Source organism: Xiphophorus maculatus, chromosome 16 (assembly GCF_002775205.1).
Source record: "Xiphophorus maculatus strain JP 163 A chromosome 16, X_maculatus-5.0-male, whole genome shotgun sequence".
Taxonomy (NCBI): Eukaryota; Metazoa; Chordata; class Actinopteri; order Cyprinodontiformes; family Poeciliidae; genus Xiphophorus; species Xiphophorus maculatus.
The window spans coordinates 25,313,644-25,341,039 of NC_036458.1; the positions used below are offsets into that span (position 1 = coordinate 25,313,644).

General features: G+C 40.2%; 1 protein-coding gene across 2 annotated transcripts; it reads right to left on the reverse strand.

The window, feature by feature from the left end:
* Positions 1-648: 648 nt before the first annotated feature.
* On the reverse strand, positions 649-22,935 carry col1a1 (collagen type I alpha 1 chain). 2 transcript variants are annotated; one of them, XM_023348701.1, is made up of 49 exons: positions 22,680-22,935; positions 20,871-21,062; positions 20,626-20,648; positions 20,276-20,311; positions 19,078-19,170; positions 17,724-17,792; positions 17,589-17,633; positions 16,981-17,034; positions 16,850-16,903; positions 16,688-16,741; positions 16,527-16,580; positions 16,377-16,430; positions 13,997-14,041; positions 13,846-13,899; positions 13,714-13,758; positions 13,193-13,246; positions 12,915-13,013; positions 12,677-12,721; positions 11,920-12,018; positions 11,659-11,712; positions 11,453-11,560; positions 10,822-10,875; positions 10,613-10,711; positions 10,473-10,526; positions 10,286-10,384; positions 10,107-10,160; positions 9,949-10,002; positions 9,739-9,846; positions 9,612-9,656; positions 9,245-9,343; positions 9,031-9,138; positions 6,867-7,028; positions 6,713-6,766; positions 6,492-6,599; positions 6,351-6,404; positions 6,174-6,227; positions 5,914-6,075; positions 5,625-5,732; positions 5,335-5,442; positions 5,172-5,225; positions 4,578-4,685; positions 4,407-4,460; positions 4,212-4,319; positions 4,063-4,116; positions 3,847-3,954; positions 3,061-3,334; positions 2,763-2,953; positions 2,330-2,572; positions 649-2,196 (listed from the first exon to the last, which is right to left on the reverse strand). In XM_023348701.1, exons 1-49 carry the CDS (start codon positions 22,759-22,761, stop codon positions 2,050-2,052), a joined length of 4,338 nt encoding a protein of 1,445 aa, XP_023204469.1. In that variant the 5' UTR covers positions 22,762-22,935; the 3' UTR covers positions 649-2,049. The 2 variants fall into 2 exon arrangements, with proteins under 2 accessions (XP_023204469.1, XP_023204470.1); XM_023348702.1 differs by lacking the exons at positions 6,351-6,404; positions 6,492-6,599.
* Between the last annotated feature and the right edge of the window lie 4,461 nt (positions 22,936-27,396).

A 27,396-nucleotide genomic window follows, 5' to 3' on the forward strand; every position in this document is an offset into this window, starting at 1 on the left:
TAGTCGCCTTCTTATTGTTGAATCATGAATACTGAGCTGCAGTGCCATAGATGTTGTATTGGGTTCAAATTGGGCCTTCGAGGAGTAATCAATGGCCTATAGGGGGACACTACTGGGAAGGTTGATCAAAGTTCCATGTTTATTTGTGCTTCCATTGCATCTTAGAAATGCCTCTGTAATCTATTCCAGTTCAATAGATGCTAGAAAAAGTTCTCTTGAATTTCTTTTGGTCTGTGCATGATCGATTGTCTTTGTTTTATGAAATATCTCTTAGCCTGCTTTATGTTGTCAGATATGCTCCTTATGTGATTTCTTAAATTTATTCAAGTCTGGCAGGATTCAGGACTCAAAAATGAACTGACCTTTTCAAAACATGTGGTAAATCACAGTTAAGCAATTATATAACAAGAAAGATGTACTGTATGTATACTAGGCTGGTTTGGATATCTTTTTCTCTTAATAAATGAGATAATCATTTAAAAACATCTTGTATTCATTAATTTTTGTAAGATAATAAAGCTTGTATGATCTGACCAAAATAGACGTGTCAGAAAAGCAAATATTTTAGGGGCAAATACTTTACTTTTTCAGTTACTTCAGTTTGCATTGTGGTGGCAGTCAGTGAGTCAGTCAGGGAATTAGACAGGATTCAATGTTAGACCACTTAACATGCTTTATTTCAGCATTCAAAATAATTAAAAACATCTCAGTTTATTATACATATACAAAATAGGTACAGATCTGATTTTTTCCCCACGGGTGTGTCCTTCTAACTCACAAACTCTTTCTGATGCCTCTCCATCTGGGTGGTGATTAAAATCTCTGATTCTAATTTGTTGATGAGGAAAGTCACCTGTTCCACAAGAGAACAAGAAAATAAGTACAACAGATTCATGAATGAAGGGATGAAAAGTTGGAGTAGAAGCTGAATAGCAAAAAGAAAAGTTTTACTGCCACCATGATCAGACAGAAGAAGTTTGTCTCCTTCTGGGCATCAAGAATTAAAAGCTGTGGTTTCATTTTTAGCACCAAGAGGGCGCTGCCATGCCAGAATGTTTGTAACACTGCACAACAGTGGAGCCATACTGGATAGCCAACAGACCTCAAAGAAAAAAATAGCACCTTAAGTTTTAGTTCTGCTTCTGTTAAAAGTGTCAGTAAACCTCAACTACCCCACAGACCGCCACAATGAAAACAGGCTTCATTTCAAATACTCAGAGTCCTTTTAAAATGCTGGAATTTCTTTCATTTCTGAGGTAGCGATATTATCTTTTTCATAAAAGAGGTTTAAACTCATTTTTCTCTGCTGGTGTTTTTAATGCAATGGTTCTTAGGAAAAGAAAAAACAAAAACAAGATATCAATCACAAAACAAACAAATCACAACAGCAGTAAGAGGGGGATGTTGACCTTGCCAAGAGCAGGTGAAGCAGAGGAGGGCAGAACAACAAACACAAAGATGACTGTCAGTTTCACCGTTTATTCATCAACACCTGAAACGTGGTACAAACAATTGAATTCTGTCTGTTGTGACTGTCCGTTCATTCCTCAGAGCGCAGAGGTGTATAAAATACAAAAGTCAGTTTTGTATTTTTGTAAACTCCAGAGAGGCCTGGTTTGGCTAAAATAAGAGGGGAGGTTTTTTTTTTTTACACTTTACAGAGGCATATATTATTTTCTTGTTGCCAGTGAAACAAAATGTCTTCTCTACAGGATCCTTGGTGTTGGTGATGGCAAAAAACAAGGGAAAAAAAGTAAAAACAAAAAAACCAAACAAAAATAGTGGTCCCAAACACAGCGATGCAGATGCCACCACACCGCCACTGTCTTGTTTTTGTTCAAGTGCAGTTTTAGGCAAAGTAGACCATTGGAAACAAAGGCCAAGTGGAGATGTGTCGATTCAGGAGTGAAGGGTCAGAATTTTCAGGCAAATGACATTGCAAGAATCTTTTGGTGGGGTTTCTTTTTTGGGGAGAGATGACTGCTAGAAAAAATAAAACACACACACACGCACGCACACAACAACACTTTCAAGTCCAGATTTCTCTTTTTACAAGAAACAGACAGGTCCAACTTCAAGGCCAAACTCCTGGTCTGGAGCACCAACGTCCATAGGAGCAATATCAATGATGGGGAGGCGAGATGTTTTTGTTGTCTTATAGTCAATGACTGTCTTGCCCCATGTTCCGGTGTGTGACTGTGGGAAGAGAGGGATAGATGATAATTACTTTTAAAATATTAAAATGACTCACTCAACAACCACCCCTGCATGTTTGACCAGCTGCTCTTCTTATTGAAGAACTAGAAATGAAAAGGAAAGTGTTTCTCACCGTGCATCCATCTTCCAGGACACTGTAGGTGAAACGGCTGTTGCCCTCAGCTCTGATCTCAATCTCATTGGAGCCCTGGAGAAGGAGGGACTTCTTGAGGTTGCCAGCAGCAGCGTCCATGTAGGCAATGCTGTTCTTGCAATGATAGGTGATGTTCTGGGATGCCTCAGTAGACATGAGACGCAAGAAGGTCAGCTGAATGTTGACATCCTCTGGCAGAGAACCCTCGCTGCCGTAATCGAACTGGGCAGGAAAGAGGAAAAAGAGTTACTGGCTAGATTTCCAAGTGGAAAGATTGAATTTGGTAAGAGAGGATAGAAAAGAGCTGGTGGAAAAAGCGATACAGAAAATGCAGTTTGACGGAAGGTTAGGGAAAAGATCCAAAGAAAAATTCAGGTTGTGAGGGAGGGTTCTTTGCAGCATAAGGTTTCACCTGGAAGCCGTCATTCATAGCCTCTCCGAACCAGACGTGCTTCTTCTCCTTGATGTTCTTGCTCATGTACCAGTTCTTCTTGGCAACCTCAGGCTGAGTTGGTGTTATGCAGGTCTCTCCGGTGTCCATGTTGCAGTAGACCTTGATGGCATCCTGAGTGCAGCCCTGGTCAGGGTCAATCCAGTACTCACCTGAACAACAGAAAAAAAGGGTCAGTTCCTTTTATTTTTGGAGAGGAACTACAGTCAGCATACATACAAACAATTGGTATTCCATGCTTTTATAAATATGGACTCACCACTCTTCCAGTCAGGGTGGCACATCTTAAGATCTCTGCAAGTTCTGGCAGGGTTCTTTCTGGTTCCGTCAGGGCTGCGGATCTGCTCAATCTGTTGACTAAGGCTCTTCAGGGTGCTGTCCACCTCCAGGTCGCGGTCACGGAGAACATTAGCGTCATCAGCACGGAACATGCGGAAGGGATCAGGGGCCTTCTCCTGGGTAATGAAACCAATTTCGAATCCACCACCGGGGGCACCAGGAGGTCCTGGGGGTCCTGGAGGTCCAGGAGGACCCTAACAAAGAAAGATGATTTGGTTAGTACATTAGTGATAAGTTCTGCTCATCCATCCATTATCTAAAGCGATGGGACAGGGTGTCTATCTCCAGTGGTCATCACGCAAGAGGCGGGCTACACCCCAGACGGGTCGCCAGTCTGTCACGGACAACACAGAGACAAACAGGACAAACAACCATGCACACACACACACACACACACACACACACACACACACACACACACACACACACACACACACACACACACACACACACACACACACACACACACACACACACACACACACACACCTAAGGAGAATTTAGAGAGATCAATCAACCTAACAGTCTTGTTTTTGAAGCCGGAGTACCTGGAGAGAACCCAGCATGCACAGGGAGAACATGCTAACTGCATGCAGAAAGACCCCAGGCTGGGATTTGAACCAAGAACCTTCAGTGTTACCAACTGTGCTGCTGTGCAGCCCACTGGTAAGTGGAAGGAGGAAAAGAAATTGATAGGAGGACTTACAGAAGGTCCCATCTCTCCAGAACGTCCACGGGGTCCAGGAGGTCCAGTGGGTCCAGGAAGACCAGACATACCGTCCTTACCTGGAGCACCAGCAGATCCAGCAGGACCCTGAGAAAAGTACAGAGAATAATTAGGAAAATATAATTCTACAAATAAGTAGAGAAAATATTAAAAGGATAATAGTAATAAACTGCTGATAGTTGAATGATAACTTACTCTGGGTCCAGCAGGTCCAGAAGAACCAGCAGGCCCAGCTTCTCCAGAGGATCCCTAGGAGTTCATAGAAAAAAATGTGGCTTAGAGGCTGATTCTGTGATTATACATTACATATTTTAGCATAGAAAAGTCAGTATACATGTACATACAGGTGGTCCAGGAGGTCCCTGTTGGCCAGTAAATCCTCTGTGTCCCTTCATGCCTCTCTCTCCAGCCTCTCCGGTCTCTCCCTTGTCTCCACGAGCTCCAGCAGGTCCCTGAAAAGATGGATGGAGAAAATTAATTAATTTTACTTTTCTTTGTCCTCATATACTTAATTTCTTATTGGAGCAATTGTTCCTTACAGCAGGGCCACGAGGTCCAGCAGGGCCAGCAGAGCCAGCGGGGCCAGCAGACCCCTGAAACACAGAAACCTCAGTTTAACTTTGAGGCGAATGTCAAGACATGCCATCTTCATGCACATGTTAAAAGGAAAAATTGAACCAATTGATAAGCATGGCGCAATTTTCACTCACAGTCTCTCCACGGTCACCAGACTTTCCAGCGGGTCCAACAGGTCCAGGGGCACCAGAGGGCCCGGGGGCACCAGGGGCTCCAGCAGCGCCACTCTCTCCACGGTCTCCCTACAACACAAACAGAAAATCAGATTCTTTCTACCAACCAAGATAAAACAAATGTTCCTCAGGACAGGAGTTATCAAACATTCTACAGCAACTAGATCCTTTGCTAGAAAGTTGTTCCATTACTTCTGACCCAAAGTCTGAAAATGGGGTTTCAGTTCTGTCTAATTTTGATTCTTTTTACCAGGCAAACAATCTGGTAGGCAGATTGTTCAGAAAGAAAAAAAGGTTCAAGGTCAATGATGCAATTGAAACTGGTGTGATTTCTCTGGTTTTTATCTAACTAGCATTATATGACAAACTGACTGTATCTCAACCTACTGTAATTACGATTAATTTAGGATTTATCTAATGAATTAATCTGAATTCAGATGTAATGAATCTGAATTAACCAAATTGACAGGAGTTGAATTAGGACTTGTATAACTGGATATGAACTCAATGACTGTTGTGTGCAGCTCAATCATTCAACACATATCATGAACCTACCTTGGGTCCAGGAGCTCCATCTCGTCCAGATGGTCCTTCATTACCAGGGTTTCCCTATGATGCAAACAAAGCAACTCAACTATCAGCAGAACACTGAAGGTATGCATGTGCTAGACCATAAAATGGCCCAGAGCACTCCAGTGACCGGGGGCCTTCATCCCACCTCACGTCCAGGTTCTCCAGGGGCACCAGCAAGACCAGGGGGTCCCATGGGTCCGGGAGGCCCACGCTCACCACCAGGGCCAGCAGATCCAGGCTTTCCAATTTCTCCCTGTTGAAGACACAATATGTAGACACATTACTAAACAATTCACGTGTAGTTATTAAGATATTTTTAGCTGCCTTTTGGAAGTTGCATAAAAAGAGATGCTTAGATTTATTGTTCTAGTTTTTTAAGATAAGGTAAATGGTTTGATTGTTTAGGAATTTTAGAGTCAAGATCAATCTACTTACTGCAGGCCCAGGGAGACCAGGGAAACCTCTCTCTCCTCTCTGTCCAGGCAGACCAACAATGCCACGTGCTCCAGCAATACCTTGGGGTCCAGGCAGACCGGAAGCTCCCTGAAGGTCACAGCAAAAGGAAGAATAGAGGTAAAGGTTAGAAACAAGCAACATCAAGAGTGAACAAATTATTTATGCAGCTAAACATGTGGAGATTTGATGTTGTCACATTGAGTTATTTGTTTTCACCTGACGGTGACCTTGATTGTTTTGAAAGTCTGTTACAGAGAAGCTTACTTACAGCAGCACCATCTGCACCAGGGCTTCCCTTCTCTCCAGGATTTCCTGGGGGTCCAGAAGCACCAATCTCACCAGGGCGACCAGCAGGTCCAGTCTCACCACGGTTTCCTTTGGGTCCCTCCTTGCCAGATGGTCCAGGAGGTCCAGGGGGACCAGAGTTTCCCTACATATTGGGGATAGGGGTCAATTGTAACGGTTCTGGAAAACCTGGACTTTTCATTATCAGAAACACAAAGTGAAAAAAAAGAAGTTAAAACCTACAGCAGGGCCTGGAGGGCCAACTCTGCCAGCAGCTCCAGGGAAGCCTGTAGCACCCTAAGAAGAAAGATTGGTTAAATTAGCAAAGACTGAATCAAACCAATGCACTTGAACAAGTCAACTAAAACTAATGCAAGGCTAAAAAGTAATTTACAGAAGAAGACAAGAGTAATGACTTACAGGAGGTCCAGCTGCTCCACGGGTTCCCTTAGGACCAGTGTTTCCAACAGGACCCTAAGAAAACACAACACAACCTCAATCAAAATGCAAGAGTCTTTAGAAGATAAATAACACAAACCACAAATGAATGTGTCTTCAGACCTGAGGTCCGGGAGCACCAGTTGGTCCGGCAGCGCCTGGAGGTCCAGCATCTCCCTTAGCACCATTATCTCCAGACTCTCCCTTAGCACCAGGTTGTCCATCAGCACCCTGAGATTAAACAGTGGTGATTTGAAAAATAAAAAAAGTTTTAGAATAGTTTAGTGCAAAGTTACAAAGTGGAAAAAAAGACGAAACTAAATCAGCTAGTGCAAAAAACTTACAGGAGGTCCAGCAAATCCAGCAGGTCCAGGTGGTCCAGCTTCACCGCGCTCACCCTGTTACAGAGGAAGAATCATCAGTCAAGGTTTTGAGAATCCAGTGATTAGTTGGTACAAGTTGGGACAAGTTTTTGGGAGACAAGCAGATTTTACTAACAGGGGCTCCGCGGGCTCCAGCAGGGCCGACAAGTCCAGGGGCACCATTCTCTCCCTTGTCACCAGGAGCGCCAGCTGGGCCAGGAAGTCCAATTGGTCCAGTCAATCCACGGGGCCCATCTTTACCAGGTGCACCATCAGCACCCTTAGCTCCTTGGTCACCCTGGATTATTGGATGAAGAGGGTTTATCGGGTTTATCAATGCTAAATGTGTAAAAATGTTTGCTGCAAATCACATCACAACAATTTCTGTATTAGTGCATTAACACCAATCAAGCTATCATGACCTTCAGCGGATGAAGAGCATAACTCTTTTGAGGTAAATGGAACAGTTAATGGATCATGTATATAAGGCAGAAAGTGAACATTTTCTCTTCAAAATTGATGTGTTAGAAGCAGAAAAAATGAACAAATGTAAGGATTTGTTTGACAAATGTGTGACAACAACTACAGCAGTGTGAGGAAGTATTTGTCCCTGTCTCAGTTTGTTTCTTTTCTTAGATGTCTGTCAAACTTCAGGTTGGGCAACCCTCAGCAGCAACAAGTGATAGAAAGCTTTTATGATAACTTGCATTGAGTCTTGTCCAGCTGTGGAGGAATTTTGGCCGACTCTTCTTTGCAGAATTGTCCTAAATCTGTCACAATGGGGGGTTTGGGTATGAATGGCCTTTTTAAAGTCATACCAAATGGGAGACAATTAAGTTTAAGGTCAGGACTTTGATTAGGCCACTCCAAAGACTTCATCTGTTTTTTTTTTCAGCCTTTCGAGTGTTTTGGATCATTGTCCTGCTGCAGAACCCAAGTTGACATTCGAACATTCTCCTTTGGGATGTTTTGGTAGACAACAGTCTGTGATAAATGGAAGCTGCTTCCAGGTCCTGAAGCATCAACACAGTCCCAGACCATCACACTACCTCTACCATATTTTACTGTTCGTATGATGTTCTTTTTTTGAAATACGGTGTTATTTTACACCAGATGTATTGGAACACACCTTCCAAAGAGTTGGACTTTTGTCTAATCAGTCAACAGAATAATTTTCCAAAAGTCTCAGGATTATCAAGATGTTCTGGTAGAATTGAGATGAACCCTAAAGTTCTTTTTGCTGAGCAGTAGTTTTAATCTTGGAACTCTACCATGCAGACTATTTTTGCCCAATGCCTTTCTTATGGTGGAGGCATGAACTCTGACCTTAACTGAGGCAAGTGAGGCCAGATGTTCTTCGGATGTTGTTGTGGGAACTTTTGTCACCTCTTGGATGAGGCGACGTTTTGCTCTTGTGGTAATTTTGGTTGTCCTATTGGGAGCTTCATCACTGTTCTATGCTTTCTCCATGTGTGGATAACGGGTCTGTCTGGAGTACCAAAGCCTTAGAAATGTCTTTGCAATCCATTCCAGACTTATAGAGCTGTAATACTGTCCTTCTCATTTGTTTCTGAATGCCTTTGGATCTCTGCATGATGTCTAACTGTTGAGGATCTCTTGGTGTACTTCAATCAGGTCGTATTTAAGTGACATCTGGATAAAGAAGGTGCGGCAGTAACCAGTCCAGAGTGTGGCTACAAAAAGTGAACTCAGGTATGATAAACAGCATTATGTGCTGACAGAGGGGCAAACACTATTTTACACAAACCTATATTGGTTTCAATGTTTTTCTCCTATACTGACAAATCTCCTTTTAAAAATAATAAACATGCATTTTGTTTGCTTGTGTTATATTTGACTAATATTTAAAATGGTTAGATATTATGAAACATTGAAGTGTGTCAAACATTCAAAAAGTAGAAATCAGGAAGGAGCAAACATTGTTTCACATCACTCTATTTTGGGGATCCTAAGTTTCAGTGGTCAGTATCTGTCAACATGGACTAAGGAAGGATTGCAGTGAACCAGTGAAGGACGTCTGATGCACTTTGGAAGCAAAACCTGGCCTATGTGCTCCAAGGGGCTTTTGAGCTACTGTACCTTCAACTACTGAAGATAACTTATTACTGGTTTTCAAAGAAAGATTTCACAACACAAACTGCACTGGAAGTTGTGACATATGGGACTACACAGTCAGGACCAGTCTGGGGCCTATGTTACCTGGTGGACATGTATTATACATGATGAAATGTGATTGCAAATATTGGGAGTTATGGATAAATACTGTTGTGATCACTCACTCTGTCTCCTCTCAGTCCTGGAAGACCAGCAGCTCCGCGCTCACCAGGCATTCCCTGCAGTCCAGGAGGACCAACAGCTCCGGGAGCACCAGGGGCTCCAGGTTCTCCCTTAAGAGGAATGTAATAAACAACAATGAAGCAACAATGCCTGATATTTTGTTGAACTTGATTTTGTTTAAACTTTCAAATTTATTAAGTGATTGCAAATCTATACCTTAGCACCATCACTACCAGGAGAACCGGGGGATCCACGGGTGCCAGCGGGGCCAATGGGACCGGGGGCACCACGCTCACCGGGGAATCCTCTGTCGCCCTGAGGGGAAAGGTGGTAGAAAGTTAGATAAATGTCCAAATTAGATGGTGTGGCTCTTTTTGTAGAACACATTGGTCATAATAATCTGTTCTAACTATTGCTACCTCGCAAAAGTAATCTTTTAATATAACAGTTTTATTTAGAAACCAGTGTAAATCTCTAAAGATGCTTTAACCCCCCGACCCTCTCCCTCTCCAACCACCAATACAGGATTCTCCTAGGAGTGTATCATCGGTAAAAGAAACAATAGTGAGTAAAAGCTGCTTACTCTGGATCCAGCAAGACCTGCAGCTCCTGGCTCACCAGGCATACCCTAGACAAAAAAGATAGCAATAAGGAGGAAGCACTTTCACTTAGGAAAATGTATTAAAGCTATTGCATAAATCAATGTGCACCTGCTCTCCGGGCTTGCCACTCTCACCAACGGCTCCCTGAGGTCCAGGAAGCCCCTGGAATCCAGGGGACCCAGAAGGTCCTGCCTCTCCTCTCTCACCAGCAGGACCCTGGGGATGCAGAGAAATACATTGTTGTAATTTTTTGTTATTTTTTTATTCATGAAGAATTGGATGTTGGTGCAAAAGGCGGTGCAGAAGTGCATTACTTACAGAGGGACCTGGAGGACCTTGAGGACCAACTTCACCATCCTTTCCAGAAGCTCCCTGAAGACAAAGATGGCAGGTTTTCAAACAGACAGACACGGCTTCTCTGACTGGCCAGGAAGTGTTGTTAAAAATAAAAAAGGAGCAAAATATAAGCCTCTTACAGCAGCACCAGTGGGTCCCATGACTCCTCTCTCACCAGGCTTTCCAGCCTCACCCTAGTCACAAAAAAATAAAAGAAGCAACACAGAGAACATATATTAGTGGAGCAGTCCTCAGAAGTTCAAAATCCATAACAATGAGTGTAACAACGATATGTTTTTTCTTTTTAGACCATACTCACAGCAGCTCCCTTTGGTCCAGGAAATCCCATGACTCCAGGCTGACCTCTTGCTCCACCAGGGCCAGGGGGTCCAGGACGTCCATCTTGTCCAGGGGCTCCCTATGGAGATGAAATAACTTTACTTTACTTGAAAGACAAAAAGTGGGTGGTGGTTTGATAAGAATAACAGTGCAGGACATAAACCTACAGAAGCTCCCAGTTTGCCGTCAGGTCCAGGGCTGCCAGGGCTGCCGGTCATACCCTACAAAGCAAATGTTGGAAATCAGATGAGATGGCAATGTGGTGAAAGACTGGTACAGTCATACTTGTACAGAGACTCATCTGTACCTTAGCTCCAGGGAGACCAGGCTCACCAGTACGACCAGGCTCACCGGTGGAACCTTTAGGTCCAACGAGACCAGGAGCACCACGCTCGCCAGGGGCACCCTACAATAGCAGGTAGAAGGAAGAATAGAGCAGAGAAAATTTGTTATTACTACCTGGAATTATTTCAGATTTAAAACGGTTTCCTGTTGAGTTCTTCATTGTTTACTTACTTTGGGTCCAGCAGGGCCATCGGAACCAGGGAAACCACGGCCCCCAGGACCCCCCTATAGAGAGAATTTAAAACACAAACTTAGTCTGCTATGATTTTATTGAAGTCTTGGTTTAATAACTGATTAGACAAAAAAAAAACTTATGTGATTGCTTTGGCTTTATGGTCACCTCTGGTGGAAGCAAAGATTGTAAAGGGCCTGTATATGTATAGCATTCTATCTCCTCTAGAGGAGCCCAAAGCATTTCACACTACAGTCGGTCATTCACCCATTCACACACTGATGGTAGTGAGCTGCTGGATAGTAGCCACAGCTGCTCTGCGACAGTCTGACAGAACCAGGCTCTCATCAACACCACTGGCCTGACTGACCAGCACCATCAAGTAAGACCAGTGAAGTGACTTTGTAGCTGAGACAGCTAGAGAGGAGATTGGAACTGGCAACCCACAGGTTACATGACAAACTCCTAACTCCTAAATCACCATCGCCTTAAAGAGGCAATTTTTTTCTAAAACAGAAAATTCTGCTTTGTTGGTCCAGAGGATCCTACATGGGATTCTCCTCTTTGACATATTCCAAACTCATCTTAAAATTGTTGGTAAAATTACAAATATTTAGAAGAAATGCATACACGCTCTCCAGGGGCTCCACGGGCACCTGCAGCACCGGGTTCTCCTCTGGATCCTCTTTTGCCCTCCTCACCAGCAGGTCCTGGGGGTCCCTGAACACCTGTAGCACCCTGTGAAAAACAAAAGATACAAATTAATTGGAATCAGAGATTAAGTACCTGGAGTACAAGTCAAAAGTGTTACTCTGTGGATATCTCAGTGAACTTACAGCCTCTCCCTTTGCACCAGGCTCTCCCTTGAATCCTGGGGCCCCAACTTCACCCTGAAAGACACGTTCAAATTTGAAGGACATTTAGAAAGGAACAACAAATCAGTGTTTATTAGAAGATTTCTTTCTTTGTTGTTTCCCTGTGTTTACATTTCAAACACAAACACAGATTAATGGCAACACAAAGCAGCAATATAATTATTTATTTTAGTAGGCATATAAATATATTTGATTTGTTTTGTTTTTTAGAGCTGTACTTACAGTATTACCCTTGGATCCAGGGGCACCAGCTGCACCCTGTGGTCCTGGAGGTCCACGTGGTCCAGGGAAACCAGGAGATCCAGCAACACCAGGGGCACCCTGCAGGGGGCAGCACACAGCCACAAAACACAGTCACATCCTCACGTCTGGTTTTTTCAACTTGACTTTAACGGTTGTTAAAACAGTAGAGCTACGGGATCTTTTTAGGTCCCCTTCATGAATGTTTACAGCAAACAAAATGCATATATATATATATATATATATATATATATATATATATATATATATATATATATATATATATATATATATATATATATATACAGTACAGACCAAAAGTTTGGACACACCTTTTAATTCAACGAGTTTCCTTTATTTTCATGACTATTGACATTGTAGATTCACACTGAAGGCATCAAAACTATGAATAACACATGTGGAAATATGCACTAAACAAAAAAGTGTAAAACAACTGAAAATAGCCCTTATATTCTAGTTTCTTCAAAGTATCAACCTTTTGCTGTGATTACTGCTTTGCACACACTCTGCATTTTCTTGATGAGCTTCCAGAGGTCGTCACCTGAAATGGTTTTCACTTCATAGGTCAACCTGCCCTGTCAGGTTAATAAGTGGGATTTCTTGCCTTATAAATAGTCATGAAAATAAAGAAAACCCATTGAATTAGAAAGGTGTGTCCAAACTTTTGGTCTGTACTGTATATGTAGTTTATATTTTTTGTTTTTAGAAATACACTTACAGGGCCTCCCTTAGCACCAGAGGCTCCATCAGCTCCAGGGTTTCCCTGAGGAGGAAAAAGAAAAAATCCTTACTACTATAGTTAGAATAAGACAAAATACATTAAAAGTAACTTTTTTGTAATTTTGTTTTATACAAGCACCAGAAGTTTTATTTTGCCTAAATTAGTTTGTACTGCTTAAAACCTTTTGATTATTCATTTTTAAATCTCTGTTGTAAAGTTAGAGCTTCAAACTTACAGAAGGTCCAGCTGGGCCAGCGGGTCCAGGGTTACCAGGTTCTCCACGAGCTCCAGCAGGGCCCTCAGGTCCACGTGCACCCTGTGCTCCAACATCACCCTGGGAGACAAAAAAACAAAACCAAGACTTAGTTGTAATAGTTGGATGTGAAAGCTTTGGTTGAAATCTAAAACATTAACATAAATATGCTTAATTAGGTAGACTCCCAAATGAAACACTAAACTGTTATTACCAGTGTGAAACAGTGAATTTTCTTTTCTTTCTTTTTTTTTTTTTACCTTGGGCCCGGGGCCACCTGGGAATCCTGGAGGTCCAGCAGGACCAGTGGGACCCTGAAAGCAAACGAATGGGATTTCAGACAAAAATCAGGTCTTCTTTTCAGTTTTCTGTAATCATAGCTCAAACAATAAAGCTCCTCTAGTTTGGTAGATTTACTCAACATAGTAAAATATAAGCATTAAAGGTCCAGTGTGCAGAATGTAATGCCATCTTGTGGTCAGAAATGCACATTGCAATTAGTCCAATGCACCTCCCCCAATTAACTTCAAATTATAACAAATAATTTGAAGGTACAAACTTGCTCGAAAAATAAGTTTGTCCCTTCTGGATTCCTGTTGAAGCATATCATCGCATAGAATCAGCATAGAATGCCTACATTAAATTGTGATTGCAAATACAGAATATGCAGCTGCAATGTTAATGTAAATAGTGTATTTCACTAGTGTGTTTCAATATTATTTTCAGAACTTAGTCATAAAAAAAGCACTTCAACTCAACTATCAGAGAATCAAAGACATACCGGAGGTCCAGCAGCACCAGCAGCACCATCGTTACCACGGGCTCCCTGCAGGAGTCAGACGGACAGACAGACATAATTGGTTGGTGTATGACTCAGCAAATTATAGCTTAGACTGTGTATGCATGGACTTACAGCAGCTCCAGAAGGACCTGCGCGACCCCTCTCACCAGGCAGACCACGGGGCCCCTAAAGGAATACAATTCAACATGCATTTTGTTGCAGTCAGTCAAAGGTTAAGATGAAGTCCAGGTAGAATTATAATAAAAAGATTTTTTTCACTTGCCATAGCACCAGGAGTTCCATTCTCACCAGGGGCTCCAGCCTCTCCCTAAAATGAGGAGAGAGAGAGAGAGAGAGAGGGGAGAATGTGAAAGGACATCAACAGAACAATCAATCTTAATGCTAAAATAAATAATTACAAATAATGTAACTATCACAAATGAGTGTGCAGGTTAAGCAGAGTGCTACAGCTAATGGCTACTAACATAATGGCTAATGGTTACTAATGGCTACTGTCTGTTGTATTCTTTAATCTCTTTTTTTGGTTTGAACTATTAGTGAATGACCTGTTAGTAAACTTAATCCTTAGTCACCCTGAGCCAAATTTCAGTTTTGTCTTTTTTGGCACATATGTTAAATAACATCTTTAAAGATGGTGCCTGAAAGTTGTGACGCTGCAAAACATTCCATTTTCAGATAAAGAAGGTCCACAGCATGCCCATGTATTGTCAACTTAGCTGAGAACTGAAATTTACAGAATGTAAAGATTATTTTACATTCCTTATAAAAACATGACCGTGGACCTGTTCAGGGTGTACCCTGCCTCTCGCCCTTTGACTTCTGGAGATAGGCACCAGCACCCCTTAAAACTCCACCAGGGGTAAGTGTAAAATAATGGATGGATGGATATAAAAATGCAAAAACTAGAAAGGTACATTATTAGACTAAGTGTGGAGAGGACATCTCACTGCAAGTTTAATTTTCAATATTTTCATTTGCTGGTAGCAAAAGGCAAAGACTGACCAAATTGTTATGGAAAAAAAGATGTTTGAAAAAGTCATGTTTTTTTTAAACTCAGATATAACAATCATATTGTAGCACCAATAAAGTAATTTCCAAAGAACTTTTTGTGAACATGAACATGCACCAAGTGACCAATTGAACGTGTCCTACCATTGGTCCAGGCACAGGCATAACAGGGGACTTCTCAGCATAATCACACATTTGTATTTCTCATTGTTTGTGTTTTTTAGTCAGTGTTACTTCAATCATGAATAACTACATATAAAATGATGCTTTGCTATGTTGTTTTGTTGACAACAGAAAAATCAATCAGTTCTTCCTGTGCTCTGAGAGGCACAGTGCTGTAGCACCGCTCTGATGCAGTGGGACAGAGCGGTGCAAAGCAGGAGGAGAGGAACATCACAGGGTGCCAAATGTTTACACAAAATTGAGTTCAGGGGCACCAAATTCTGGATATTTAATTCATGTCAAATTCTATTTCTTTTATGCCTAAAGGATTTGATATATCGACATTAAAGGGGCAGTATTATGTATAGTGGCATCTTATAGCACAATCAAGTAACTATGATACCTCCAGTTGTTATAAAAATGCTACATTTAATAAATATCATTCAAAAGAAATTTGAGCTTGTATTTTAACGCCTTGTTACTAGGTCTCCTTCTCTTGAAAAAATCCTGCTCTTTCTGAAACTCCACCTTTGGGAAGTCATCACAACATGGCTCCTCTGTTAACCCTTTCACAATGTTTTTACCAGCATTACACTGATAAGTAGCTCATATAATGACAGATGTGAAGCTTCACAAGGTGTTTGCTAATTGCTGCTGGCTAGTCTGAAGGAGCTGAGTGGGGAAGTCGCTGGGGAGGCAGAACTCCGAGGAAGAGCAGCACCTCGATAACAGAAGGAGCTGTCCCTCAGTCCCCCCCTGGCGTTTTGCACAGCTGAATGGTTGCCACGGGAGATTAAAAGATTTCTCCAACACGCATGAAATAATAAGGCAACTCTTCGGGTATGTCTTTGATGAGGGAATAACATAAAAACATGATGTAAAGCCCAAAAAAGTATATTTTACATAATACTGCCTCTTTAACATTGGTTTTGGTCATTTTTTTAACATATTGGTATCAGTCCCATAAGTGAAACTTGGCTGATATTAACATCCAGCATTTATGTTTATCTTGTTTGTATTTTGGAGGGGTTGGCCATGTGTTTGTTTGGGCATGAGACAGTGATAGTACTGCAGCACATCGTGGTCAGTTCTTTTCCTTGTGTCAAAGGGAAATAGGTTGACAAACATTGATTATCACAATTATGACAGCAATATTAATGTCACATATGATAACTGGCCAAATGTTTCTATCTATGCAGTAATCACTCTAGTGAGCCTTAATAAAATATGTAACAACCCATTTAAAAGCCATTCTATTACTGAGATCAGCTAGCCAGGTTGTCCTTTTATATCTGCTGGAATTTCTGGAAATTAAATGACCAGCTATCGTTCAACTATACTCACTATTTTGTTATATTGACTCCGTTTCCCACTTAAGCTACCCATGCATTGCTACAATTTATGTTAACATTTATTGAAATGAAACTTTGGACATCAAGTGAAAGAATGAGATAGTGGAAACATTTAGTCACCTTGGGTCCAGCAGGGCCAGTGTCTCCTTTAGCACCATCCAGACCGCTGAATCCCTGAAGGCCAAGAGAGAAACATAAAGATGAAGTTCCTCTTCATGAGATCTTCTCAGCTTTGGATGAATGGGATGATACAAAATGGCTTTAGCTCACTCTGTGACCCTTGATTCCGGGAAGTCCGGGGGTTCCTGGGAAACCACGAGCACCCTGGGGAAAAAAGAAAAGAAAACGAGGGACAGTTTAAGTTAAACTCTGCTGTGCTCTTGGTTTAGATTTACACATTTACTCAAAAACATGTTTGATCAGTGAAGTACCTGTGGACCAGAAGGTCCCCGCTCACCACCACGACCAGGTTTGCCAGCCTCACCCTGTCGAGATACAAAGTTAAGATATAATTACAAATCCACTTTAATCACTATGCTTTGATTCAAAGTGATGTTTCCTCAGGAACTGAAAAATACAAGCTGACCACTTACATCCTCTCCGTTCTTTCCTGGAGGTCCTGCAGGTCCGCGTGGCCCCATGGGACCCTGATTAAAAGATAAAGAGAGTTATGTGGGCTGTGGACGAGTTAGGTGAAAAGGTTTTGTGTATTTTCAACACTCACAGAGGCTCCAGCCTCTCCAGGCTCACCAGGATGGCCATTGGGTCCTGGAGGTCCCTGTAGGAGGAGACAGAACCTCAAATATCATCACAACTGAACTGACCATTTTTTCTTTGATTCTGAATCTGAATTCTACAGGTTATAAAAAATTACACTTCTTGTATAACAAAATCATCCTGAATAACTTCAGCTGCTCTGACACCATAGCTGGCCATGGGTTCTTGAATTGGTATCAGAAAGTGATCCACAGGCTTAAAATGACAGATTAAAAATTTCGCTTCAAACTGACCATAATTCTGTTGAACTTAAAACAGGAAATCTGACAACCCTAATAATTCAAGGGTTAAACTGAATCCATTTTTACTATAGAATTCTTTAAGTGAAATACCTAACAAGTATAATCGGGAAACAGTGAACTGAGTACTATAGTATGCTTAAGAACATATATTAAAATTCACAAATTTCCAGGCTGAATTTGCTAGATTAAGCTGAGACTAGATACATGTGGTTTATGGGACAAGTTGTTAAATTTAGAAACAGCTCAATGCAGTCAGGCAATCGGTGTTAACATTACAATCATGTCACTGGAAGGAAGAAAATGATCCACTTACACTTTGACCTTGAGCTCCAGGAGGTCCACGGGGTCCCATTGGGCCCTGTTAGTCAAACATGGGCAGAAGTCAGAAACAGCGCCATCTTAAATCACAGGAAAATAATAGACATGTAGAAGGGTGAACATGCCCTACCATTGGTCCAGGCACAGGCATAGCAGGGGATTTCTCATCATAACCACCAGACATCTGAGGGGAGAAGTTCTGAAGCACAAAAAGAAAACAGACATGTCCTTCAAGAGACATTTACCAAGCAATCACATATTACATACATTGAGCAAGGGTTATGTTTAACAGGAACTTTCATAGAGCCTTAAAACAACACCAAGACCTGCCCTTAATGTAACCCTTTGGTGAGATTTACTTCCTATGATATGAAAGCTTTAGTTTAAAGATTTTTATGATTTTTTTGTTATTTCAGAACAGCTAAAAGTAAAAAAATAATATAAACCTGGACAACAGGTTAGTCCAAGTCTAGTTAGTCACCATTAAGTGTCCTGTTAACTTTACTTTTCAAACAAGATCAGGCATTAGCTGTTAGCTTAGCTCAGTATGATTTTTATATTAAAAGAATGTTTGAGGTTAATAAAAATGAATACGGTAGATGTTATCAGATGCTAAGCATGTCAAACATGCTAAGCTTTATTGAATTTCCACTTCAATAAAGTAGAAATTATTTTTAAGTTTACATAAGTAAACTAAAAAATATTTTTGCAAAACCCATCAACTGTGTGAGGCAAATGCAAAGTTAAAAATTGGCTCCAAACAAATAATATGTACCAACAGATTTATTAGGGGAATTATAAGTTGCAGAAATTTTATATTAGCTGTAGGATATTATCTCCGAATTTTACATAAAATTCAAAGGTTTGTTGACTTGATATGGCCGTTGAGAATCAAATTTGAATTTAAAGTCAGATTGTGAAACTGATGTAGCAACTCACAGATTGCTGTTGATTTGTATTATCTTATTTGTAATAATAATAATAATAATAATAATAATAATAATAATAATAATAATAATAATAATAATAATAATAATAATATTGGTCGTAAAAATTCAAGTATCTTCTCATCCTTTCCTGGCAAGCTATTTTCTCACAGGTGCATCATCCAACCTTTTGACCCAAGATCAAAACTAATGAGATTTGAGTCTGAAAATCTCATTAGTTCAATTTTATGATAGACCACAAAGCTGAAAATATGCCCAAGTTTTACCAAGAAAATTATATTTTCTGCAATTTTAGGCTTGCTTAAATGTTTCTCACAAACATTTAAACATTTTGAAAATATGGCATCAAGATCAATTGGATGTGAAGATATAATTTTTGCTGTGGTAAAAGCAAATTAGTAATTTATGTTTTCTGATATCAGCAGGTCCACTCAAACATTTCATGTGGGCTTGTTCCTCCAACCCTGATTGGCTCTTTACAATCTGAACCCAAACATAGCCAAGTACAGAAATTTACACAAAAAAATAACAACTTACTCCACCAAGACCAGGGGGTCCGGGAGGGCCGGGAGGTCCTGGCATACCAGGTTGGCCATCCAGGCCATCTCTACCAGGGGGGCCAGGAGGGCCCTAAAGGAAATTAAAGAAATGTCAAACATCGGGGCATGTGTGTCACTTAAAAGCCATCATTACAAAGACAAGCACAGTTACCTGAAGACTCCTTATTTTAAATATGTTTAGTATTGGATATTTGATTGTATTGTGTAATCTGGTGTCCTTTATAATCACAGAGAACTTCCTAAAATTGGACTTCTCAACACTAATGACCGTGAAACCGGCCACAAAAAGATAAGCTGTGGTCAATGTGACATCACCATACAGGAAGTGGATATGCTGACTCTGCATGAGAATTCTAAAATTTCACTTAAGGAGTGTGTTGCACATAACCTATTAATGATCCACATCAAAGAGTAATGGATGACAACTTCAGCTAAATGAATAATATTTGAAGATGTTTTAGATTGCCCATTATGCTAATTCAGATTAAGCTTCTTTCAGACCCAGCATGCCTAGGTGCTTAGCCAGGATAAAGCTAGTTGGGTTGCTAGCTGCATCAAATTGAATAAAATGGATGAATGCGATTTGCTTTATGGTTTTAAAAGTCATAATGTTTTATGCATGAAATAAGTTTTGATGAAGTAACAATTGAAACAAAAACAAAAAGCAACTTCTTATTCTTAGCATTCTTAAAAACAAGATCAAAGTAAAAATTACCTCAAGGTTTTTTCTTGACAAAAACACAAACACCTCATGTACTGATACTTTTGTTTACGCAACTACTAATGTTTTCATCAAGCAGGTCATTTGTTTTCTACTAGCAATGCTAGAATCAAGGGAAGATAGCTCCATGTGGTAAAAATGCACTCACAGCTTTTAGTTCATGTTTTAGCATGCATGTTATAAATGTAATGATATTTTACCACTTCTTACATCACAAAAAGAAGCTACAACCACCAAGTGACTAATACTCTTGCTAAATGCTCCTACATTTTTAAATCTTACTTCCTCATCCACTTAAAATAGAAAAGATGTAATTCTGCTGCTTTGTTGATAAGACCCGTTTAACTCCAGCAAAAACACACAGGACTCTGGTCACAGTGCCAGAACTTCTTCACACTAATAAAATTTAACAAAACTGGAAGCACATCCACAGAAAAATAAAAAGTGAATTTACCCGCTCTCCCTTGGGTCCACTGTCTCCCTTGGGTCCCTGTAGGCAAAAACATCAAAAATAGTCTTCATGTAAAGATAAAGGTACTGATATAATCACATTAACAATCATGTACTGATTACTATTATACTACACATCATTGATCTGTACAAATAATATGAATAGAATGATATGAATATTAATGTTCACTTTATTATTATTATACCTACTAATCATCTCACTTCAGTCCAGTTTATGACCACTTTCGTTCAATACAAGCAGTTCACAACAGAAGGATTTTCATGGCACCTAGTAGACTAAACAAATAACTAAAAATGCCAACAGGTTCTGAATGTAAAGACATTTTTATTTACCTCAACCTGAGCAGACTGGTAGCCTGTAAAGGAGAAACACACAATTTCAAACTTGTAGAAAAAATAAAATAAAATAAAAAATAGATGTGTTGCAGAAAATATAAAGATGTAAAGATAAGCTAGGCGTTAAAAGTAAACATTTTTTTCTTCATGTTTTGTGCTTTGTTTGTTTTACAAACAAAGCACAGAAAATAATAGAATCAAAGTTATGAAAAAGTAACCCAGAAGATATACAAGTGAAATACCGTCATCGGGGCAGATGGGGCAGCACTCGCCCTGGGGGACGATGGGATTGAGGCAGTCAATTGGGTCTTGGCATAGAACCTCATCACACAGCACAGTTCCGCTGTCACACACACAGATTTGACATGGCTCTGGTTTCCACACGTCCCGGTCCGCAAACACCTGACCTTCAAGGGTGCAGCTGGCACCTGTGCCTGAGGGGGGGCAACAGAGAGAGGGATGTCAAATAGACATGCATATGCGGGAGCAACAAAACAGAAAATGTAAAGTAAAAAATATGGTTGTGAATGAATATAAAATTACATTAAAATACAAAACGTAAACTAAATACTCTGGAGATTAATTTTTATATCTAGATTCCATTAGAATTGCTTGAATTTGTATATAATGAGGCATCTGACCTGACAACACCTTAAATTCTAGTTTTCTCTATCCTTTTATGTAAATGTTTCTAATATTAGCAAAAATATATATTGTTATTTTGTATAAATTCAGTGCTTAGCAGCGGCTCTGACAACGTTCTGTGTGGAACTGAAACAGACCCGGGTTAGGGGTGACTGAGAGGACACAGTCTGCCTGCAGATGTAGAGCAAAAATTAAAAACCTTCAAATACATTTTTATCTTCACTGAAAAGCGAGTTAGCGTCCCATCTTAGTGGTGGGAATCTGACTTCTTAGCACAATGTTAACCCTGAATGCACTTTTTGAGTGAATATAAATCTTGTGTAGTGCCAAAGTTCTGAGCTCAGAGGGAGAAAAACAGCAATGCTGTAGATGCCTGGTTTGGCAGCAGCTGCTGGAAACTCTGCACATGTGTTTGCAATTAAAGGAACGCAGACAAAAAAAGAGTGGAAAGAAAGTGAAGAAAACGAGGAGGCGGGTGTGAGAGGGGGGTGGACGTGGCAGCCAGATGTTACTGCAGTCACAGAGAGGAGCCTCTGGATGTCGCTGTGAGATCGCTCTTAGTGTCAAAGTACATCTGCTTCAAAAAGGCTGCTGAATCCTTTCCAGATAAAAGGAACATCTGGAAAAACTGAATATCAACTCCATAGTTGCGGTCCCCAGAGTTGATTTGGTTTTCTTTGTCTTGTCAGAAGATTCAATTTCTTACAGTCCTTCATGATGCCTTTTCAATATCAAAACAGCTGTAGATTTTTGCAGATGGAAGATGTTTATATCTAGTCAGGGGCAAGATTGAATCTGTTTCTCACCTCTTGATTTTCCTTTGGGAATATTCTCATTATGTTGGCTGCAGTTCACCTGTCTGACTTAAAAGCTGGCCTCAGGCTGTGACTAACACTGCCACATCAATCAGGTCTCAGACAGATTTCACATCTCTGACGCATTTAACGGAAATCGAGCAGCAAATTTAAAGCTGGTAAAAGGAGAGAAATTAAAAAAAACGTTATTTGTGTCTTACAAATATTCACTTTTGAAGGCCCTGTAAATGTCATCTGTGCGATGGGATTTCTTCTTTAAAAAGAATGGCCTGGAGAAAAGTCTGCAAAAAACTTGCAGCAACTTGCTCTGCATGCATGCTGGGAACATGGAGGGGAAGAGAGTGCTACACTAGAACAAAGAGAAGGAGAGAGGGAGGCCTTCCTGGGATGCCCAATGGATTACGTACACCCTGTTCTGTCTATCTCAGAAGACAACAAACTTTCAATGATCTAATGTCTAAATCATTTTGTTTTCTCCTCTTCTCTTCCTAAGATCTCAGCAGCCGTCCAGTCATGAAGACAAAATCCATCCTTTTTTTTAAAAAAAGGGAGAAAAGCGTTGAGAACCTCCGACAAACTGATGAAACTTACGGTCGTCCTCGCCCTGCGCCCTGGCCAGGAGCACTGTGGCGCTGAGCAGCAGCACCAGCCGCAAATCCACAAAGCTGAACATGTCTAGATGCCACCAGACATGTAGACTCTTTGAGGCAAGAGAGGAAAAAAAAGTTGGGGATGTTTTCTCTTTCTGCTACACTCCACTCATACAGGGGTGTTTGGGGTAGGATCCGTGCGTCTGTCCAAAGTCCTCCTGACCCCAGCAGAAAACTCCCTACTGCCTGCACTCATTTTCCAGTAGAGCTTTTATATGGGAGCCCAAAGAACTGGGAGGTACTGGGTCTGGACCGACTAAGGGGGGACGCACCCTCATTACCCTGCTGCTGCTCACGTTTAGGGAAGACAAGAAAGGACACCTCCTTCAAAGGAAAAAAAAGAGACAGAGGGAAAAAACAGCAGGTCCCTCCTTCCATAATTGCAGAGCATGTCTGGGTCTGAAGAAAGGGGGGGCTCTGAGAAAGGGAGTAACTTGAGCCATATGAGCGTTGGAGGGTCGGAGGTGGATTTTCATCTTCAGCAACCCGGCATTTTATCCAGAGTTCTGTTTGGTTGTGGTCTACTTCTTGATTCCTTCAGATTTCTCACATTTTTTCAGATTGGATTGCCTTGAAGGTCCAGAGGTGAAATCCCAATATGAGAGTGGTTTCCCCTTTCACTGTGTTAACATGACCTACACATGTTAACACAGTGAATGTTTTCATCCAAAACATTTTCATGTTTGGATGAAAATGTAGGAGTTAGCCTCTGTTTCTGTTTCTAATCCTTTAAAAATGTATCAGGGGGAACTTCATTACCTGCATTCTCTGTGGCACCATCAGGTTCCACTTCTTATACAAAACTACTCATACAGTACGTGTTCGATGTGCAATAGAAACCATCCATCCATCCATCCATCCATCCATCCATCCATCCATCCATCCATCCATCCATCCATCCATCCATCCATCCATCCATCCATCCAAACCGGATCCCCTGAGCACCTTGGCTGCGCATAGAAATTCTGTCCGTAAAAGTTATGAAAAGAATAAGTGACAAAAGGCAACCTTGGTGGAGTCTAACTCTCACCAAAAACGAGGCCAACTTACTGCTGGGAATGCGGACCAAGGTCTTAATAAGCATTGTCTCCAATATGAAATGAAAAGGACCCTCCTCTCCAGAGCCCCTGAATAGACCTTACCAACAAGGCTTAAATGTGATGCCCTCTAGCTGGAACACTCTGCAGTTCCTCTTTTAGGGGGACCACCACCCAGTCTGATAATCTAGGGAAAATGCCTCCGATGTCCATGCGATATTGCAGAGTTGCGTCAACCAATACAACTCTCCAACATCCTATGCCTTGAAGAACTCCAGGCAAATCTCTACCACCTCTATGATCTCAACACCAGAGATTGGAGAGCCCATCCCAAAGTACCCAGGCTGGGCTTCCTCAGGTCTTAATATGCCTGAGGAAGCCCATTGAGGCCACTTGAGGAGGTCTTCGAGGAGCCTTTCATATGACACAAATATGCAGCCTGTCTTTGTCAGTTCTATAGCTTGACCAAAGGACAACACACTATGTCTTGGAATCTGAAAATATTTACAGTGGACTCCAGCCTATTTGCTATTCAGTTTCAGTATGCAGATTTTTCTGTGGAATGTATCTCCAAATTATTGCCAGTTAATTATTGCCATTTATTTTCTTGGTGCTGACTGGCTGTACCTAACCTTTTTGTGGGTGGTTGTGGTCCGTTGTCTCTCAAACTCTACAAATACTGAGAGTCCACTCTATTTGCAACAGTCCACTGAACTTAAAGGAACAGTTAAATTGTATTAAAGTTCAGCAATATTTAGGGTTATTTAACACATTAAGTTTTAACGAAATATATCACATATTTTTTATATAGAAAAGTCCAAAGCCAGAACTTTGTATTGTGTTTCTAGTATGCTTGTAAATTTGAAACACAAGCAACAGTAAAGGACAAGAAAGTTGCTTCTCTTGGACCACTGGGGGTTCATCTTTGCTTCAACAAACAGGCTGATGGAACTGTGAAAAATATTGTTGTGTGCAACTTATCGGTATATACAACAGCACCAATAAGTTGCACAGATGCTAAATATGCACTGATATGCACTGCTAATGTCAGCGTCCACAGTCCACATTTCTAAGGAAGAATTTTTTCAAATAAGTTCCATGAATGATCAGCGGTTCCTGAAACTTTGGACACCTGAATGGATATAACAGCACTTTATACCAGTTGGATGGTTTAAGAATCTAAATAGCAGATTAAAAACAGTAAGTATAATTATTTTTGAGCTCATATCTATATTTACTCAATAATTTAGCAACAAAAAGGACCTTTGAATTGAAAATGTTGCTTTTTTTTTCTCGGAAGAGTTTTTGCAGCACTAGTGGCTCGTAGTTTTTGTACAGTAGGCAGACAGGAAGGAGGGTGAGGAGAGGGGGGAAGACATGCGGTAAAGGTGGTCGGGACCGGGACTCGAACCCGCGACTTCCGCATCGAGGACTAAGGCCTCCAAACGTGGGACGTGCGAACCCCCTGCGCCACCACAGCACACCCTGAAAATGTTGCTTATTTTACTGACATATGGTTTTTTATTAAAATGCAGTTTCATCGTGATAAATTTTTAACAGACCCTGCAATTTTTAAGTCCATTCACTAGGAAAAATCCAACACTGATGGTCTTCATAAATGGAGTGATGGTTTCAAAGACTGCAAACTGCATTTTAAAGAATCTCTGTTCAGTGTGGAGTTATCCATTTTATGTTTGTTCAACCTTTGAATTAGATGTGCACTTGTGATTAGCTAAAAACCAAGAAGTGGTACTCTAGTTTAGTGGTCTTAGAAGGTTTTGATGCATATCACGGGCATACCAAATGAAACAAATATATACTTTAGTATATATAGAGAGTGATGTTTATTGTCTTGCTCACATTGCTTCAAACTTGTTTTTGTCTTCTATTGTTTTATGTGTCATTCTGTCTCTCCTTTTCTGCTGGGTTCTATTTAATGCTTTGAAGCAGTGGTTTCAGTCGCTATTCCTCAAGGATCAGACTACTGTAACTTTTAGAGAAACATCTAAAAGTTGCAGTAGTCTGATCCTGGACTGCATGCTAGTTAGGAACTTTAGAAATTTATTTCAAATGTGAAAGACAAGTGACACATCTGAAAGCTGCACAACACCGGCCATAGGGGAATGCAGTTTGAGACCACTGCTTTAAATGTTTGGGGGTTTTTAACTAAGTTTGTCAGCCAGTAATAGATGCAGTCTTTCTTAGTCTATGCCATTAAAATACCTAACAGCAACTCAAGAACCGCTCCCTGCCCTTTTTCAAAATAAGTCACGAACATCAATATTGAACATCCATTTATATTGACATGCATCATGGATGGCGTAGATAAAAGTAGGCTACATGATACACCACACTTCACATTTGCTATTAAAATCTGTCCTGAATCATCAAATATAAGTTATCTACTTTATTGTCAAACTATGGATAGGGTTAATCATGCAGCTTAACATACCAACATAAGTAAACATAAGTAAATGGAGGATTAATAATTAGCACATTTTAGTGTCACTGTCAGCACAAACTTAGTGGTTATTTCAATCAGCTAAACAACCCAGGATTCAGTGGCTCAATACACTTTTTTGTAATTTAAAACTAGGTTACAAGGAGTTTTCAAAAAGTCTTCATTCAAAATCTTCTATCTGTAGGATATACGTATCTTCTGATTTAATACTGCTGTTTTTTTAAAAACCGGGAGATGTTTGAGAATAAACAGCCTAGTTGGCTAGATAATTTCCATTATGTGTATCAATGCTAATTAAGGTACATTCTGTGTACCACTAAAATACTTACATTTGTAAGTATGTTTGAAATACTTACTATATTTATAGTATTAAGTGTACTACATATAAATATAGAATAGAATAGAATAGAATAGAATAGAATAGAATAGAATTACTTTATTCATCCCAGCAGGGAAATTATTTCGCAGTTACAGCAGCATAGAGATTTATAGAGATATATAGGAAATATAGTAACAGCATGCTTGTACGAATTTTGACATTATAAATTCGTACAATTTATAATGTTACACAATAAACACACTGAAATGTAATTGTACCACAATACACTTTTAAGAAATATATTAAATAAAAGTATACTTTAAGTGAACAAAATATGTATTTGCTTAAGTGTACCAATGAAATGATATGCTTTTAAAAATATTTTGTGTACATTTTAAAAAATATGCTCAAAATAGGATTTTTAAAAATTCCCTTAAAGCTTACTTTAAAGGTAAACTATTAAATATACAGAAATTTCACTGTTTAAATTACATCTCAGTATATACTTTAAGCTGATGAAGTATGCTTTTTTAGGTGCCTTAGTAATCAATTAATCAATAGTAAACTATTTTGTTAAAAAGGCAAAGAATAATTTTTTTTTACAATCCTTATCGTGGAACTTAATGTAATGTTGTTTAACAAAGAAGTAAATAATGTGTTCATGCCTCAAAACAAACGTAGACAGTTTAGTGACAGAGGTTCTTCAACAAAAACAATACTTGTCCTTAACACTAAATGTAGGAAGTATCTTCAGTTTTACATCTCTCCAAATATGATCTGTTGTTTCCAGTTTTTTAACTAAAACACAGAAGCTAATTTTACCCAATCCATTTTCAGATGT

Coding starts and splice junctions, on each gene's coding strand:
- col1a1 (XM_023348701.1), bottom strand. CDS start 22,761: ATGTTCAGCTTTGTGGATTTGCGGCTGGTGCTGCTGCTCAGCGCCACA. Junction 14,042..16,376: donor CTGGCCCTGCTGGACCCAAG/GTGACTAAATGT, acceptor TCCTCATTTTAG/GGAGAGGCTGGAGCCCCTGG. Junction 11,713..11,919: donor CTGGATCCAAGGGTAATACT/GTAAGTACAGCT, acceptor CGTGTCTTTCAG/GGTGAAGTTGGGGCCCCAGG.